Source organism: Sabethes cyaneus, chromosome 3 (genome assembly GCF_943734655.1).
Source record: "Sabethes cyaneus chromosome 3, idSabCyanKW18_F2, whole genome shotgun sequence".
NCBI classification, from domain to species: Eukaryota; Metazoa; Arthropoda; class Insecta; order Diptera; family Culicidae; genus Sabethes; species Sabethes cyaneus.
In genome coordinates this window covers 37,469,192-37,487,821 of record NC_071355.1, presented here as the reverse complement: position 1 = coordinate 37,487,821, position 18,630 = coordinate 37,469,192, and the positions used below count along the sequence as shown (strand labels likewise).

The following is an 18,630-nucleotide window of genomic DNA, read 5'->3' as shown; positions in this document are numbered from 1 at the left end:
AAAAGACTGGAAATATACCGGATAATTAGGAAAAATACTGGGAAAAGCCTGAAAAACGACTGAAACAAGACGGGAGGAAGACTGAAAAGTGACAGCAAAAATACAGAGAAAGACTGAACAAAAACTAAAAGAAGACAAGCAAAAGGTTGACAAATGATTCAAAAAATACTGAGAAACACTGAGATAATGAAAAAATTGGAGACAAGAAAACTATCAGACTAGCAACTGGAAAATAACTGCGAAACAATTGAAAAGAGACAAAAAAAGGTTGAATAATACTGGAAATATATCAGAAAGACTGGAAAAAACTAAATGAAGACTGGAAAAGACAAGAATAAGACTGGGAAAAGACAGGAAACATATTGGGAAGACGAGAAAGAAACAAGAAAATGATAGGAAAATGATTAAAAAGCAAATGGAAAAAATTAGAAAAGACTGGAACTGGAACAAGACAGGAAAACGACTTGGAAAAGATAAAAAAAAAGCAACTAGAAACATATTGGAAAATACTTTAAAAGGACTGAAGAAGCATTGTATAAAAACTAGAAAAAGACTCAGAAAAATACTGGAAAAATGCTGAAAAAGGACTGAAATAAGACTGGAGAAAGACTGCAAAAGGACTGATAAATGGCTAGAACTGAATTGCTAGGAATGAAAAACCTTAAAAAAACAAGACCGATAAAAGACTTGAAAAAGCATGTAAAAAGACAGCAAAAAAAAACAGAGAAAAGACAAGAAGAAGACAGATAAAAGACTGAAAATGATTGGAAAAATATGGAGAAAGATGAAAAAGACTGGAAAGAGACAATTAAATGACAGCAAAAAAAACTACAAATGTCTGAGGAAAATCGAAAAGACAAGAAAAGTATTGGAAAGATTGAAAAAAGACTGGAAAAAGAGTCATCAAATGAATGCTAGTAGAGCAAAGCACCCTAATTTTTGTTTATTTTATCAATAAATTTTTATTCGACATTCTCATCGTACTGTATACAGTATATTTTATTATCAATTTTCCGTCCGCAATCAAGTATGTATCGACAATATCGATCGGTTGTTGGCATTCTGGCTTCTTCAAATTTTTAGTGGAAAATCACAATACCAAACGGCCAACTTTCAAGTGTTAGGTTTCAGTTCAGATCGCCGGTGTAAGAGGTAAATCCCTCTTTTAGTTTCCTCTTTTTGATTTCCTAAATTCAAATAGTGATCACACGTTTTCCCAAAGTTCTAATAGGATTTTTCTCTACAGTTGACCTAAAAGCATGTTTCGCGCAAAGTTTTACGATTACATTACATCGCCGGGCGTTGGGGGATGAATGAGAATGTCATTAAGCTTTCTGGAGGTTCGTTAACGTTCAAGCAACATCTAGATGCACGGTTCTATTATAGGTATCGATCGATTTGGCTATTATAAGTTGGAAGTTTGGGTGTGAAAATGTGCGCAAATTTTAAGAACTATTTTTTATTGATTGGAGACGCTAGTTATAGCTTTTTGCAATATGAGGGAGGAAGCGTGATTATGAGAGTTCGTGCTTCGAGCGTAATGGCTAATGGTTTGCTCGATTCAAACATTGTTTAAAACTTTTGCGGTTTGTTTCATTTCACTAGGCTACGGGATTTATTTTCAGTTAAAAACAAGGAAACATTACTTGTCTACGTTTGAAAATGTACCAACATGAACTGATTTTTTTACGATTTTACTTGAGATTATCGTTCCTATCGATTATCGATTACCGACTTTTAGAATATATACAAAGTATTTCGTGTTTTTTTCTGAAAGCAACTAAGTTTATAGTAGAAAACTAACGGCTTAGAAAAAAGATTAAGATATGCGTGTGTCTATGTTCATGTCACTAGAAACAATATTCGAGTAATGTTACGTCGAACGGACAGAGATAAGGTTAAATAAATACGTTAGAAATTTACATGATTTTTTTTCTCTCACAATAATCACCAAATGGTAAAGGTAACAAGTAAAGGATTCGTATGATAGGTAGTACGTATCTTATTCTGGCTCTCCTACACGTCACTAATACCATTTTATCAGGAAGCATTGCTTTTGTCTGCAGGAAAAATTGAGTGGTAACTAAAACGATTGCTTTTGACTACATAAGAGAATGTCTCGATTAAAATATTTATGTACGACGGTGATATTATGGTTTGCTACAAAGAATGATTTCTTAACAGTATTGTATATCGATGAGTTTCACTTGTTATCGGCAGGCCGTCCGGGCCCTTTCTCCTGTGTATGTATGTTACCTGTGTGTTATTTAACGTCTATTGCAAAGTGGCTAACTGTAAAACATGTTCAAAAATTTCTATGCCGTGTTACATATATATATATACCTTTGCTCGGTGTGTTAAAAACAGTCTCTAATTGTATAACCAAAACAGTTTATTTTATCTACTCTTATTATTCAGTTATGTTTATTTATTTTTTCTACATAAAATTTTCACGCTTTCTGAGCTGTACTCACGCTTTTTGGTCTCTTTCACTTTTACAAATTTACACAAAAACTCGGTGTATAACATCAATCGAAAAAAAGTTCGCTTCGAAATGTTCGATTTTTCATTTCACCGAAATAGAAAACTTACAAAAAATCACACTGCAATCGCCTTCCGCTTCTACTGGCGTCTCGGACCGACCACGCCGGTTCGCTCGCGGCTGTCCTCCCGGCCAATGCTGTTGCGACTCCGTGGTGGGGACGTATTGTTGCTTCCGTTGCTGGCGGGACCGCCGAGGCGGGTCTTGCGCGACCGTTTAAATTTGGCCATATCCTCGCCGAATACGTCCCCTGTCCGGAGGGCGGAGATCAGATCGTCAAACTCGCCCTTGTTGGCCGGATCCGCCACGGGACTGCCGCCACCGTTCGAGCTGCCATTGGTGGCCGGTTTGGACGATTTCAGACCGAGATTCTTGGCGACCGAGTTTAGCAGTCCCTCCTTGGACTTGCGCTCGATGGTGCGCTTTTTCAGCTGGAAATGAAGCAAAAATGGAAACTTTGTTACGATTCGGCGTCACACGAACTAAGAAATAAAAGAAAAAGACTATTCTGCGAGTCCACTTGAACGTACAGAAGTTGTTTTTTCATCGAATATTTACTGCAGGCGACTCCAAGGGCACCAATTCGCTTGTGAAGTTTGTCAACCAGGAAAATATAAATGTCAAAGAACTGATGTAATGTCACAAGGCACTGCCTGAGCATGCTTCGATCAGCAGCATTTGAGCATGCTTTGACAGTACGCACCTGTTTGTTAGCCCATACATTTTATTCCCAGGTATTTTCCACTATTCACTATACATTCAGGTCTTTTTCATCACCACGGTGGTCATTGGCCTCTTATCCAGCGACTCATATCCCTACCTCCTCGTGGTACCAGCCGGTATATAAGCAACCTCACCGGGGATCGGGTAACCAACCCTGCTGGAAACTACAAAGGTATAGCGACACGGAAGAAGGCACTCGTGCAGATGCTGAATGTAACAATAAGGAATAACTTTGTCAGCCTTGCATGTCTGTTTCCTTGTCAGGGGCGGCTCTGGATGGCTTCCCGATTCCTTAACCAAGTACGCGGATGTACTTCAGATTGGGTCTCTACTATACTATCTTGAATGTGACAGTCAATAAACTTGTCAAGGATCGCAACTTTCTAGATAGTCAGCAGCGCAAGAAATAGCCTGTATAAGTGTATTACAAATACGCTAGCGCCACGTAGTGAGTCAATTCTGCGCTATTTTCCATACCATCTTGAAGGTGGCAATCATTTTAGTAACCTTCCCGAAGACGTTAATTCAAATTTTGGACGTAAAAAAAGTGGACGTTAATTCAATTTTTGGACGTAAAACGACCCAAGTAACATTTTTGTTGTATAATAGCTTATCAAGCACTTGTTCCACGGGAATTAGCTGTACAATAGTTAGTACAATAGCTCAACGAATTGGTGACGAGTAAGCCCGGACCAAGTGCATTGGAGAGGAATTCTTGATACAGCGAAGCGCCTTCCCGGTTCTATGCTCCTAGAAGTAGGTACATGATGCAAAAAATACAGGGTATAACATCCCTTTGCGTTCTTTTCGCAAGCTGTCAACACTTACGTCACTGACGAACTGACGTGACACGGGCGTTTCATTGTTGACTCACAAGATCTTGCAAGCAAACGACCACTTGCTTACAAGCTGAGCTGCCACAAATACAGATATTTGTGCATGCATTTAAATTTGGGACCCATCAATTATTTCAGTTGCTGTGATTTCTGGCTCTACTAATCTTCCTGAATTTTAAAGTAATCCATTAACTATTTCTGTTATTTAAAAGATTATATCGAGAAAATAAAATACTCCGGAGGAAACTCTAGGGTCCCAAATTTATGCATGCATAAATATCTGTACATATGGCAGCTCTGTTTACAAGCGAGCGATCGCTTATATGTCAAACAGCAGAGCGATGTAAAAAGGTACGGGAGATAGATTTATGAAAAATTCAGTTTGTCTCACCGGGAAAATCTGTATGAATATAGGAAATAACCCGGTAATTCTTTGTTTATTGCAAAAACAAAGGATGAAGTAATTTTTACATAGGGCTTTATGCATTCACTTGTGCTCCTAGTGTGTTTTTATTTTTTCGTGTCGGTCACACATAGTTAGTGAATGACATTCTGCCAAACCTGTTCTCTACTTTTCCAAGATAAATAGCGATCCGTTGTGTTTAACGTATTTTGATTCAAATTTTCGGACACAAGTTTTTTAAGGAAAATGTAGGTATGCGATGTCATGTCGGTTCGTCGGTGACTACGACTCAATTGATTAAACATGAATTTAAATGTCGCTCTACGCTAAAAAAACGCTCTACGCTACAAACTTTAGGCAGTTCACAGCAACTTGCTTAGAAAATATGAGCATAGATACCCGGTTACCAATTGACGGAGCTCTTGTGCGACAACATAACCTATCGAAAATTAAAAACAGACCGGTCGATCAAAATTCACACAGCTGTAAATGTATCTCTTGACCAATGGCTGGATAGAAAATATATGGACTCCCGAACCTACAAAAGCATAAAGATGATGAACATCATCGCACCAGCGTGATAGCAAAAATTGTGGGTCATAACAAGGAGGAGGAAGGATGTTCTTTTCTTCCTAGACGTTACATCGTCTGCCATCGATAAAGAAAGTTATCTTGCCAATTGCCATCGCCAAACTGGTTTTAGAGACAACCAAGAATCGTACATAGGGGAAATTTTCCAGCACACCTTAGGAACCCTTATGGGGTCACCTTTGTCCCCGGCAATTGCAGGCCTTGATTGGAGCGGCTAGAGCCAAATCGCATAGAAACACACAATACACAACAACTGTTCCTTCACAAACATTACAGCAGCCTGAGCACTGTTGATAAGCCTCAGACCAAATATGCATCCAGAACTTACATACCGGGACTTAGTGAAAAACTTGGCAAAGTATTATGTAAGCATGACCATCCAGCTTGCCTTCAAACCCCAAAACAGAGTAAAACAGAACGTGTATAGTAAGTTGAAGGATCCCATCGCCAGGGAGGCAGACAAACATCATATGCTCCGTCCCGTGTGGTACTAACGACGGCAAAGTATACATCGGGCAGGCTGGAAGGAAATTGGAGATGAGAATAGCGGATCACAAGAACGACACTAAGAAGAAGGACGCTGGTTTCGATCTTATCTGTTGAATCGAATGCTCTATACAGGAAACCAGCAGTCTGCGTATTTCACAAGTCTCTCCAGTATTCCACCAGGCAATGACCTCGGTTTTGTCTCTTTATGCTCTGTATAAACGACTTACAGCGCTTTTACTTCCGGATGATTGTTCGCATGCCGAATTGAGGTAATAAAGAATTTAGCATTGCTTGTCAAAGCAGACTCGGTAGCCTTGCAGCTACCGAACCCCTCTTAGTCTTCCCTATCTCATTGTCTTTATTTCTCTCAGTTTTTTCCTTGAACTCTCTACATCTTCATCCTGTTACTCGATAACGCCGGTGGTCATCGATAGCACATGGTTTTGTAGGGAGTTATCAGACGAACTTCATGGAGGCTCGCGCCACTACGAACCAGATTTTATAGAAATGTCTAGAGTAAAATATGCCCATTTTGACATTATAACCAGGAACTTTGCGCCGGCGGAGTCAATCTACACCAGACTGAAAGCGGAATCTAAGAGAATAAATGCTAAAAATAAATGCGTCGAAGACCATATAGGGTAACCAACGTATTTTGGACCCCCTCAACAGCTGTACATAATTTGGACACTTACAGCAAAATCAAATGGAAGTGTCCAAATTATGTACAGCTGCTGAAGGGGTCCAAAATAGGTTGGTTATCCTACATGGAAAACTCAAAGAAGACAAACACGCGTCTTCTACGGACGGTACCCGTTGACGGCGACGAACTAGAAGTGGTAGCTGGGTTCGTGTATTTGAGATTGCTGGTGATCGCGGACAACAACACTAATAACGAGATTCAGCAGCGCATTCAAGCGATAAATCGGGCCTACTTTCCCTTCGCAAACCGCTTTGATCAAGAAGCATACGTCCCACATAGCCCAAGTAGCGCTGGCGGCCGTTCAAACGAAAAAAAAAAAGATGCATATGCCGCCGTACCAAGCTGACAATGTACAAAACCCTTGTTAAACCATGAACTGCCGGTTTAACAAGTTGTGACGCGAAGAACATACGTAGCCTTGCCGTGCTCGACCGGAATGTGCTGCGAATGATTGCGGAGTACAAACTGAAAGTGGAGAGTGGCGGAGGTGTATGAAACACGAGCAACAGGCACGGCTTCTTATATCTGGCGAAAGTCGATATGCTACGGTGAGCCGGACACGTCGTAAAGATTCCGGGCGACAGTGCGACGAAAACTAATCTTTTCAACAATCTCACCGACATCAAGAATGGAGAGGCTCAACGTGCAAGACGGCTCGACTAGGTCGAACGTGATTAGCGACTTCTGAGACCCCTATGAAAGTGACCAAGAGCGGCACAAAATTGAGTTAAATGGAGCTTGAAAAACAGTACGAGTCACCTGGGCGTATTACTATCTCACACAAATTATCTTTCTTTTTAGATTCGTTGAATTTCTTTCTGTTAATGTCTTTTTTTCCTTTACATCCTATCTCTTACTTTCTCTCTTGTTCGGCCTTTTCTTTCCTATGGCGTTCTCCTTTAGTCTTTTCTCCTTCTACTTTAATCTTCTCACTACCTTACTCTTCTCATTCATCTAATCTTCTTTCTCTCGAAGTCTTTTCTTTCCTTTAACCTTCTTTATCTCCTAATTTATCTGCCTTTTTTGTCTCTGCCTCTTTGTCCTAGTCCGATCTCTCCCAGTACTCTTCTGTCTATCTCAGTCGACTTTCTCTCACTTTCTCTACTTTAATGGTTATGTCTCTCTCTTTTAGCGTTCACTAAATATCTCTCATTTTTTATCCCGTAGTCTTCTGTCTACCCAACTTAGAGCGTGTAGGGCGCTATATCTCTACATATTTGCGTTGGTAGGAGGAAATGCTTATCAACTTAGGGACTATTTGCTTTAAGAAATGCTTTATTGCTTTCACTGCTCCCTGTTTTGGTCAGGTATTGTGCGCCAATTAGCAATGTGATAGTTATCTACATCTTCATAAAATCGCCAGGAATTTGAAATTCTTACGCAATGGACAATGTTCTTAATTTAACCTTGTTCTAATCATTAATGAAGCAAATTATTATTCTCAGTTTTCGTTAACCTTCCTAATGCATTAGAAAAAAGTTACATATTATGCATTAAGGGTCGAAAACGACCCAAGTTTTGAAATTGCTCTCATTCATCCATTTTCAATCCGAATTTCGTTTTCTTTACCTCGTTTGAAAGCTATGGCCAAAAACTAGCACCCAAGGTATGTTGGGGAATATTTGTTGACTGATGGCCACTTCTGCGTCGGTTCCGGAACACCCACTACCAGGTCCCGGGGAACATTTTTATATTTTGAGATAATTCATTTTGCGGCACATCAAATCACATTGGCTTGATAAAATAAGACTAGTGGAAGTACAATGGGGACATTTTGGACCCGAATGGCCACTTCCCCATCGGTTACGGAACATCCGGTACCTGGTTTTTGAGTCCATTTTTGAATTTTAGGATGATTTATCTTGCGACACGTCAAATTACATCAGCTTGATAACGTAAGACTATTGAAAGTATAATAAAGACATTTTGAAGGCAAATGGCTACATCAGCATTGGTCCCGGAACATCCGGTACCCGGGTTTTGGGGCCATTTTTTTATTTTAGGATAACCCATCTTGCGACACATCAAATAACATCGGCTTGATTAAATAAGACTGATGAAAATAAAATAAGGTCATTTAGAAGCCAAATGGCCATTTTACCATCGGTTCCGCAACATCCGGTACCTGGTTCCGCGGGATATTTTTGGATTATGAAATAATTCATCTTGTGGCACATCAAATCACAACGCCTTGATCAAATAAAACAGTTACAAGAGCTATGGGGACCATTTGAAGACAAATGGCCATTTCATCATCGGTTCCGGAACATCGGGTGCATGGTTTGAGAACATTTTTGGATAGGGTAATTCATCATGCGCCACATCAAATCACATTGGTTGGCTTGATGAAATAACACTAATGGAAGTACAATGGAAAAATTTTGGAGCCAAAATTACCATTTCACCATCGGTTCCGGACTATCCGGTATCCGGGTTTCGGGGACATTTTTGAATTACAGGGTAATTCATCTGCCCCGAGTTACCCCGTTTTACGGTTCATTACAAATACCGGGTATCGGATTATATGCGACTGACGCCCCATTATACTTCCATTGTTGTTATTTTATCAACGCGATGTGATTTGAGGTGCCGCATGGTGAATTATCTCAAAAGCCAAAAATGTCCCCCGAAACTGGTACCGGATGACCCAGTACCGATGGTAAAGTGGCCATTTGGCTTCTAAATGACATTGTTTTACTTCCATCAGTCTTATTTTATCAAGCCGATGTGATTTGATATGTCGCATTATGAGTTATCCTAAAATACAAAAATGTCCCCAAAAACCGGGTATCGGATGTTCCAAGACCGATGCTGATGTGGCCATTTGCCTTCAACATGTGTTTATTATACTTTCAATAGTCTTATGTTATCAATGAGATGAAATTTAACGTGCCGCAATAGAAATCATCCTAAAATTCAAAAATGGACTCAAAAACCAGGTACCGGATGTTCCGTAACCGATGAGGAAGTGGGCATTCGGGTCCAAAATGTCCCCATTGTACTTCCACTAGTCTTATTTTATCAAGCCAATGTGATTTGATGTGCCGCAAAATGAATTATCTAAAAATATAAAAATGTTCCCCGGGACCTGGTAGTGGGTGTTCCGGAACCGACGCAGAAGTGGCCATCAGTCAACAAATATTCCCCAACATACCTTGGGTGCTAGTTTTTGGCCATAGCTTTCAAACGAGGTAAAGAAAACGAAATTCGGATTGAAAATGGATGAATGAGAGCAATTTCAAAACTTGGGTCGTTTTCGACCCTTAATGCATAATATGTAACTTTTTTTACTGTGGCTCTCCTAGATGTCGCTGAAAGCTGAAACTCCCCCACAATGCTAATTTTCCAAAGTTAGGAAAAGTCAGAAAATTTCAAGTCTCTAGCTCGTACCGTTACTGAGTATCAAGCTTTGTAAGTATGCCGATGGGTCGAAAACGACCCCAATGCACTAGGAAGGTTAATGATCCTGATGCTAGGTTCTGAGTATTTTTGCAAGAAATCATCATCGCTTGCTTTTGTGCCTCGTTCATTGCAACTAAATTTATCCGAAACCGTGACAATAACGCAGATTTAAATTCGAATCAGGCAGTTTTGAATAGTAGTTTGTATTGTAATTTACAATAATAATAGATACGTTATTTGTATGATCTTTGTTACAAAACGATAAATTCCTGGAGCAGTAAAGTTTTTAATGTAATAATAATTTAATAATGTAATAATTTTTAATATTAAAATCAACACATACATGACAATCTGTAATAGTGATCGCGAAAAATTTTTGTAATATATGAAATGTAATCGCTGACGCGCGCGTTGTTTCATTGGATCATAATCTGCCAAGATGAACCCTGATCTGTACCTTGCAAGGGAATGCTCCATTAACGAGAGCAGCGAGTACAACATCGAACAAAGAAACTCGATGTTTTGCTTTTTTCTTTTTTTTTCTCGCTATATGTTACTGCATTGAAATTTGACACTTTTGGAAGCGTTGACAGTTTTGGAAGCGCGATGTTATCCTCTGACAAATACATAGCAAGGGATAGCACAGCGCATTCCCTCGGTACCTTGCCCTGTTAACACAAATCCTATCCCGTGATACTTATGGAGATGCAGTGCTATCCGCGGTCTCTAGCAGCAACCAGTATCGGACTAATATTCCTTCCTTTTCCATGTGGTACAGCCTTTTGGTCGTAGCCGGCCTCGTTATTGGTCAATTTTCAAAGTATTGAATCTGTAGAAGTTGCACAATGAGAATGTCTTGCTACTCCCAAGCACCATTTAATTGGTTCTTTGTGCAATCTTACTGGTTTGGACAATCACGGAGTGTAACTACGGGCAGTTTACCTAAGCTAAGCTAAGCGTAGTCTCCTGTCTATCCAACTTAGTTCTACTTGTCCTGCTTTCTCTCTCTCTTTTCCCAATTCTTCTCTCTCTCTCTCTTTCTCTCTCTCGCGTTGGCTTCTCTTTTTCTGCATTAGGCATATTTCTTCCCTTAGTTTTCTTTCGGTCTCTTCAAGTCTTTTATTTCTCTCTAGCTCGCTTAATATTGTGTTTTTGTGTTAATCAAAATGACCTACAATATTGTTTGGCGACAATAAATAAATAAATATTCTCGCTCCCCTTAGTATAGTCCTACTACTATAGTCTGCTTTCTTAGTTTCTTTAGTCAGGTTGCACAATCTTGATCTACATTTTCTCTCTCATCATGTTCTACTTACTCTTCTTTTTAATAGTCTACTTTCTCTCTTTTGTTACATACACTTCTTAATTTTATCGCTCTATCTCTCCTTAGTTTCTATCTCTACGTAGGGAATCTATCTACTTTTTATATCATCTGACAAATGTCTTGAAAAAACAATTAAATAATTAAATGGAACTACAGTCATCCCAGTATTATGGGCCAGTTAAGCATGATGATACTACAAAACTATTGGTAGAAACACAGATTTAAATAATTTACAGTTTATTTATAACTTACTTGGTTATAAATATATCATAATTTGATGTTCTGTAGGCAAACTTATTCCAAAATCACACACTTTTTTGCAAAACAACAAAATGTAAGCATGTTCCATTCCCAGTATTATGGGCCACTTTTAAACCTGGTCAGAATTGTGGGTCAATGCTCCCAGTATTATGGGTCAGTAAAACAAAATTGGTTTTATTTAGAGAAAAGCGAGTGAGCGTGCGTGCGTGCGTGTGTGTGTGTGTGTGTGTGTGTGTGTGTGTGTGTGTGTGTGTGTGTGTGTGTGTGTGTGTGTGTGTGTGTGTGTGTGTGTGTGTGTGTGTGTGTGTGTGTGTGTGTGTGTGTGTGTGTGTGTGTGTGTGTGTGTGTGTGTGCAGTTCTCGCGACTTAGTGATCTTGTTGTATCTTGTACTGTACTCAGCAACTGTATGAGTGAGTTGAGATTAGAATCAATATTAGATTCTTCTTCTTCAGGAAGCTCATTAAACTGATTCAATCTATGATGGATGGTATTCAGTGCTGTGTTCGGATTTCGAGTAGATTGTCAAGTTCATTCGAATCACGCAGAGGGCTTCATCAAGGTGATGGTCTCCAGGATAGCACATGAAAACCCAAGTGTTCAAACAACTACCCTGCAAAGTATTTGCCTCACATTCGGTAGGAATAAGGCGACCAGGGGCGCAGCGAGCAAGATGGTTTGACTAGGTGGAACGAGTCTGAGAAATTGAAGAGCGTTGGCCTACAGCCGAGTGCATTGGAGAAGCTTTGTTCATCAGGCTTTGTCTTAGAACGGCAAAGTAAGTAAGTTCAAGAAGAAGAAAAGTATTTGGTCCTGGCTTATTAGTTTTGGGTGGTTTCCAAAAATAACGCGGAAGTGTACTGTACGGTAGATTGTGATCCTTTGCAACTTCCTGAATTTTTTCGGTTTGTCTTGCTAGATCAAGAGCGTAATGCAATATATCAGGATCATGGAGTTTCGATTTCTGTATCTTGATTTTCACTGCACGTTTTTTAGTTTTACTGAGAAAAAAATTACAATTATAGTCAAAAACAGCGAATACTGTTGATCTATATGCTTGACCCATAATACTGGGAAAAGTCAATTTTGCTCCCAGTATTATGGGCCATTGTTTAATTTCGTATATTAAAGCGGAAAATGCATTTTTCTAGGTGGTTTCACCGTAATTCTATGAATACATACCTATTCCCTCGATTTCCATCCATTTTACGCTCAGACACACACATTTACGCCGTTATTCAGCTTATAATTCACAACCGACTTTTTATAACAACCGCAAAAATAACAACAAATCGAAAGTCGATTGGAGCCAACTGACAGCTATCGGAAAATTAAGAAAATTAACGCATTGGAACTGAGTGTATTGCTGTCAACCATGCAGTAGAATGTTGCTGCTATCTATTGAACTCATACACCATAGTTAAATATTAATTTGTTACGTATAAAACTAACGTAAAGTATAGACTGATCCATAATAATGGGTGGCCCATAATACTGGGGTGACTGTAAATCTAGCTATTTTACAGTAAGTCAGTTTCGTCATTCTGCACTTTGTCCACAAGTAATAGGGTAATGGATCTAGTTGTTCAACCCTTTGCTAGTTTTCGCACCACTGCTGAAATATTCATCAAATAAATTTTTATAATGGTATTTGTTATAAATTTCGGAGGGAAAATTGTAAAAAATACCGTTAAAAAAACATATTTAATGAATATTTCAGCAGCGGTACTAAAAATTAGCGCAGAAATATTGCTTGCAGGCGCTTAATTCGTAATGCCTTGAACAAAATTCATACCATTGGGATCCTTATAAAGTATGCTTCTTTTGAAAGATTCAAAGGTCTTTTTCCAAAAAAACCCGCTGTGTAGCACATGTATTCTTAAATAGAAAAGAACACTACATTGGCTTTCAAACAGTATGATCCTTGATCGGAACAAGCATATCATATTCGGTCTCTCTATGATTTACTACTCCATATGAGTCCATATGATTGTTGACTTTATTCTCGATCCGTATTCAGATAGGTACTATCGAACCGAAAAATCGGCACGGTCATTCGTGGTTATAACTATCGAAATGTACAGTTCAAGTTCAAGTACAAATAGCCCAAACATAGTGATTGGCACTTTTAAATATTTAAACAAACAATTGGCTGTCACCACTTACCTCTGCTTCCTGTTTTGCTCGCTTCTCCTCTTCCTCCTGACGCCGCCGGAAGTTCTCATTATCCTGCTTGGCTTCCATCAATGCCGAAAGGAAACCATCAAAAATTCCGAAGAATTCGTCCGGTTGCACAACCGAACCATCCTCTCCAAACAATCGCACCGCACGATCAAACCTATAAAAACGAAAATGTAAAACAAAATGCTTCGAAACAGAATACAAACTCCCACAAACCTCGTCTTCATATCCTGGAACTGATCCTCCAGCTCAGCGAACCGTACCGACGCTTGGGCGTGGAACTCCCGCATGACCGGCAGAAACCGATCTCCCGACTGTGGAACGCCACTGCTTCGGTGGAATTCGATTTCGCGGTTAACCTCTGCCAAACCGGCCCGCAGCATCGATATGTCTTTGTCCATTTCACCGAGCGAGACCTTGGAGGCTTCCTTTACGTGCGGCAGGTCTTCCTCCAGCAGTAGAATGTCCTTGAATTTCTTCTCGATAATCTGCACCAGATAGTGCAGAAGGGTGGTACCCTTGGCCGCACTGCTCTTGGTGTCTGCCAGTCGATTCAGCGATGCCAGCCGGAATCCGGAGGCGTTACCCCGAGCACCTCGGTTCATGTAGTTGCCCAGTGCAAGTACCAGCTCCAACAGTTTGCGAAGACGTCGTGATCGGGCGACTTCTCGCGATGCTTCCATCACATTGGCGATCCGGGGCGAAAGGTCGTTCACCGTCACCTGGAAGCGCTTTTTGTAGTGCAGGCTGCGCAATCGTTGCTCGTAGTGAGGTATTCTGCGGAAGGCAATTACTGGTTAAAAAGTACGTTCAACTTTTGATTGATTGTATTATCTTACTTCGAGATTTCGTACAGGAACCGGTCCGCTCTGGCTAGCGAGTCAATGTCCTCGGAATGTTCGTCCAACAGCGCGCGTTCTTCGGCCGACGGTGTAAACTTGAGTAGTTGTTCAACCATGTCAATCGGTAGTTGTTCACTGGAATCCATGGACAAAATGGCCCTATTGTAAACAATTAAAACAAAACATTAATTTTAAAGCTATCGATTCAATCACAGGATATTCGTATACTTGGAAATCTCCTCATCAGTCATCTTTAGCTTGCTGAGCAGGATCGTACAGTTTTGTGCCCGGCGACCGTCGATTACCGATAGAATTTTGGCCTTGTTCTTGCCGATCAAACGAAGATCTTCGATGGAACCATCGTTCTGGAATGGGAAATTATACTAGGGTTCTCGCCAGTTTTAGATCAATAATGAACTCAAAATGTGAATGGTAAAAGAAAGCATTTGGATGGAGATTGAAAAAATTAATTGAAAAGTTGAAATAACTTACCGCAACGCCATTTTTCTGGTAAGCCGAAAACAGCTTATCGATCGATTCGAGTTCGATGCTGTTGTACCACTTGCTATCGTCTAGCTCACTCCAGACGGTTCCCTGCAGTTTGCTGTCGGGCAGTTTGGACCAGTTGAAGCTTTTCAGTGGATTGGCTGGCTGAGGGACGTTCTTCTTGGGAGCTTCCGGTTTCGGTGGAGCCGGTTGACTGGAGACGTTCATGTTGGCGATCTTTGGCATACCACCCGGGGCTGGTGGTGGCCGTGGAGGGGCCATCATCGGTGGCGGGGGAGGAGGAAGCTTGCACGGGGGAGGTGGTGGAGGAGGCGAAACTTGGCCATTGCAACCTTGCAGACCGGCAACCTTTTGGTCGTCCGGAATGCTTCCTTCGGTGACTAGTCGTTCCAGGCGAACGCGTTCCTGTTGCTCGCTTACGTAGCGATGTTGCAGATCTTCAACACGCATCTCGGCATTCAACGCTCGCTGCACGGCTTGCGAGTGGTTTGCGCTTTCTTTTTCGAGACGTTCACGCATGCGGGCTAGCGATGTTTCCAGATCTTCTTTTTCCTGCGTGCGCAGATCCAGTTCCTGTTCTTTCTTTGCTAGTTTGCCGTTAATTTCACAGTTTTCCCGTTCCAAATCCTCGGCGCGCGTTCTTGCGGCAACCAATTCTTCTTCTTTGACTAAAAGTTTGACTATTTTTCTTACATCGATCTTCAGGGGTGCTATATCAGGATCCCCGATTCTCAATGACGACTCCGAAGTTTTGTCTTGGTCGGGATCGATTTCACTGGGAGGACGTTCTTCCTGCTGTAGAACGATCTGCTGAACCACCCGGTCGAACATCAACCAGTGCTGTGCGTTGGATCCCGTGTGGGGAAGCATCAACATGTGCTGCAATAAACTCAGCAAATGAGGATACGCCGTCGAGTGACTCAACTTCCGCCTTAGCAGGTCGAACATGGCGTTCGCACTCTTTGTGTCTACGTGCTCGTGGCCGAACTTTCTCGCAAGTTCCTTTTCGTCTTCGTTTCTTACCATCTCGAAGAAGTCCAAATGTCGATTCAATGTCTCATTCTCGTGCTTCCTCAGCTTGTCGATCACTGGTTGAATGCCGAGCATCAAAAATTCGTACCGCAGATGAAGCCTGAATTCGAGATTTTCTTGCCCCGGTCCGTAGTTCAGAACGGCATTGATAAAGGACATGATGGCGGTTTTGAGATTCACGTCGTCCCTGTACGCTCCGGTCGATCTGTCGAGATCGTTTACGATGCCCTGAAACCGGACCCGCTCGGCGGCGTACTCCTGATAGTTTAGCATCGCCGTTAGGACCTTCTTGTGGCCACCCGGGACGAGACAGACAGCACCGAGAATCTCCAGTGCGGCAATCTTCGTTTTAATATTATCTGCCGCCAGTGAACGCGCGATCGTGTCAATGCCGGTGGGATGTGCTAGCACGTGCGAGCGGCCAGTCTAAGAGTTTTGAAGGGGGAGAATAATGAATTGTATTTAGAATTCTGATAGCTCAGTGTAATAAGTCACATACCGAGTTGTTCATCAGTGCCTTGATGCACCCGATCAGACTAGTGTGCAGCGGGCTGTTGGCCACCCGAATGTCCAGCGACTGGAGGAGCTCCAGCAATGCCGGCAGACCCTGCAGTTCGATGAACCTAATAACGAAACTGTGCGCTGAGGTTCGCAAGGCCGTCTTCAGCGCATCGAAGAGGGCCGTATGCGATTCAATTTTCGGACTGTATTCCTGCGAGGGTGAATCGTCGGACGCGGAAGCCTTCAGCTGGACGGCCATATCCTTCAGCCGTTCGATGTAGTGTTCGGAGGTGGGAGGTAGTGTGGCCCCCGGCAGCGGGGCCCCATTCGGACCGGTCGCATCCAGTGGGCTCTTCCGTGAGCAGTAGATTTGCCACTTTTTCTGCGGCGGTAGACCGAGCATGGCGGCCTTGTTTGGTGCGGTGAGATCGAGTTCCTCGACGAGCTCGGCAAACTTGCTGTCCAGCTCGTCGATCGCTGGCATCGGCTGCGTGGGTGTGAGGGTTTGCAGCGAAAAGACCCCCTCGACGACGCAGATTTCCGGCGGTTCGTCATCCTGCAAGCGGAAAATTGGACGCTTTATTATTTCAGAATCGGAAGATATACCTTCAAGAACTGTTGTTCGACCAATTTTATAATTTTTTTCAACATTGTAATGCACAGTAAATTTCAGATCTAAAAAAGGCTACTCTGATCGCTTTGCTGCGAGTACCTAAATGTATTTCATTTGACAGCTCAAACTGTGACACAAATAAATTTAATACAAACCGATGGATGCTGAATAAATACAATAAAACTGGTAACAATAACAAACCTCTAAAATGATCAACAAAGCAAACAAATAAATAAAAGATTGCCCAAGCAAGCACTCGATAAGGCAGGGACGACAAGTTTAAGAAGTACACAGGTACAGGTACAATTACCTAGTCATGTAATAAAAATTATTTTTTTTTATGATTTCAGCCAACGTAACTCATCCAATGAATAAATCAATCAATCCGATTACTCCGTTTCCTCCATATCGCTAGAAGTCCGGAAAGCCAGAAATATTTCCTTTCATAGGTACCAAATTACGTGCCCTGCCGGGTAGCCACGCGTATCGAAGTGTGTAATTTTCGATTACGTTTCAATTCCTGTCGGCAACAGTCTTTTTGCGGTTTCGGTTCGGGCTTCGGTCGTTAAAGACATAAATGTGTTTCAGTGTTACACGCCAATCGCTCGATTGAGTGAGAACCCTCCTAGCGGCAGCGAGCAAACGGCACGACGCGACGCGGTGATTAACGGTTTGAAATGCAACTAAAGTGTGGCACACGCGTCACCGTCGTCTACCTACAATCATCACTCGCCAGCGGAAACATTGAAGGCGATTTCCATACAGTCTGACCACTACTGTCCGGGTCCGCAAGGGTAAATATCGATAGGAAACCCACAGAAGCCCAGAATTATATCGTCACTTTAAGTGATTCGAGTAATAGAGATACCTATTAGTCCGACAAGCCATAGAGCCTTTTTCTCGATTAGCATTTCCAGAAATTATTGGCAGTAATGATTTTGCATTCGATAGAAATCTAACGTAGCTTTTTAACATAAAAATTTTAATAAAAAATTAGGAAAACATTTCTTAAGTAATGAAAATTTGATTTGAACATCTTACAAATTGTTTATTTAAGTGTTAAGTTTTTAAGTCTTTTGTGTTAGTCTTTTGATTTCTTAGATGTTTTCGGTTGAATTTTATTTCCAACTCTGACCAGCTTCATTAATTTAATTTCAATAATAATGCTGGGTATGAAATGGAGAGAGTTGCCTGGAAGGAGAGTCAAACATAGCTCTGGCTCTCTCAAGCTCCCACCTAGCGCCTCCACGCAGATCTAAATCAAATGATGACGGTCGATGGCCCTACCCGGAAATACTTCATGTACTTACTGGAGCAGCTAAGCTAGGAGGTGCGAACTAGAGCGCCCGTTCTCCAGGTGAGGGGCGGCTCGCACAGCGTCTATCTCGAAACGGGTGGCTGAACATGAAATGCTGTATCCCGCAAGCTATACCCAAGATGGCAGACCCATCAGCGGGATGTAGGTATCGCGACCCCGGTGAGGTAGTATACCGAAAACTCGATTACCACGAATAACGAAGAAAGAAATTCAGGACGGAACAACCGGTATATGACATGGCAAGGGACAAGGAAACGATTAAGGGATAATGATTGGAAACTTGGTACCTGGAATGTCCGAACTCTCCATGAACCGGCACGGGCTGGCTTACTTGCTCGAGAGCTGCATCAGAAAGTTCGGTGGC

The 18,630-nt window shown here is 41.6% G+C and overlaps 1 protein-coding gene across 3 annotated transcripts in view; it reads right to left on the bottom strand.

Moving 5' to 3' along the window:
- Positions 1–980: 980 nt before the first annotated feature.
- Positions 981–18,630, bottom strand: part of LOC128743956 (disheveled-associated activator of morphogenesis 1) — a 259,396-nt gene continuing 241,746 nt past the window's right edge. For 2 of the 3 annotated variants that reach the window (XM_053840670.1, XM_053840668.1), the window contains exons 3-9: positions 16,334–16,891; positions 14,788–16,260; positions 14,524–14,678; positions 14,293–14,454; positions 13,670–14,230; positions 13,439–13,610; positions 981–2,973 (exon numbers count right to left, since the gene is read on the bottom strand). In XM_053840670.1, the coding sequence (XP_053696645.1) occupies positions 2,623–2,973; positions 13,439–13,610; positions 13,670–14,230; positions 14,293–14,454; positions 14,524–14,678; positions 14,788–16,260; positions 16,334–16,891 (3,432 nt within the window). In that variant the 3' untranslated portion in view covers positions 981–2,622. The remainder of the gene's footprint in view (positions 2,974–13,438; positions 13,611–13,669; positions 14,231–14,292; positions 14,455–14,523; positions 14,679–14,787; positions 16,261–16,333; positions 16,892–18,630) is intronic. The other variant, XM_053840669.1, reaches the window with a different exon arrangement.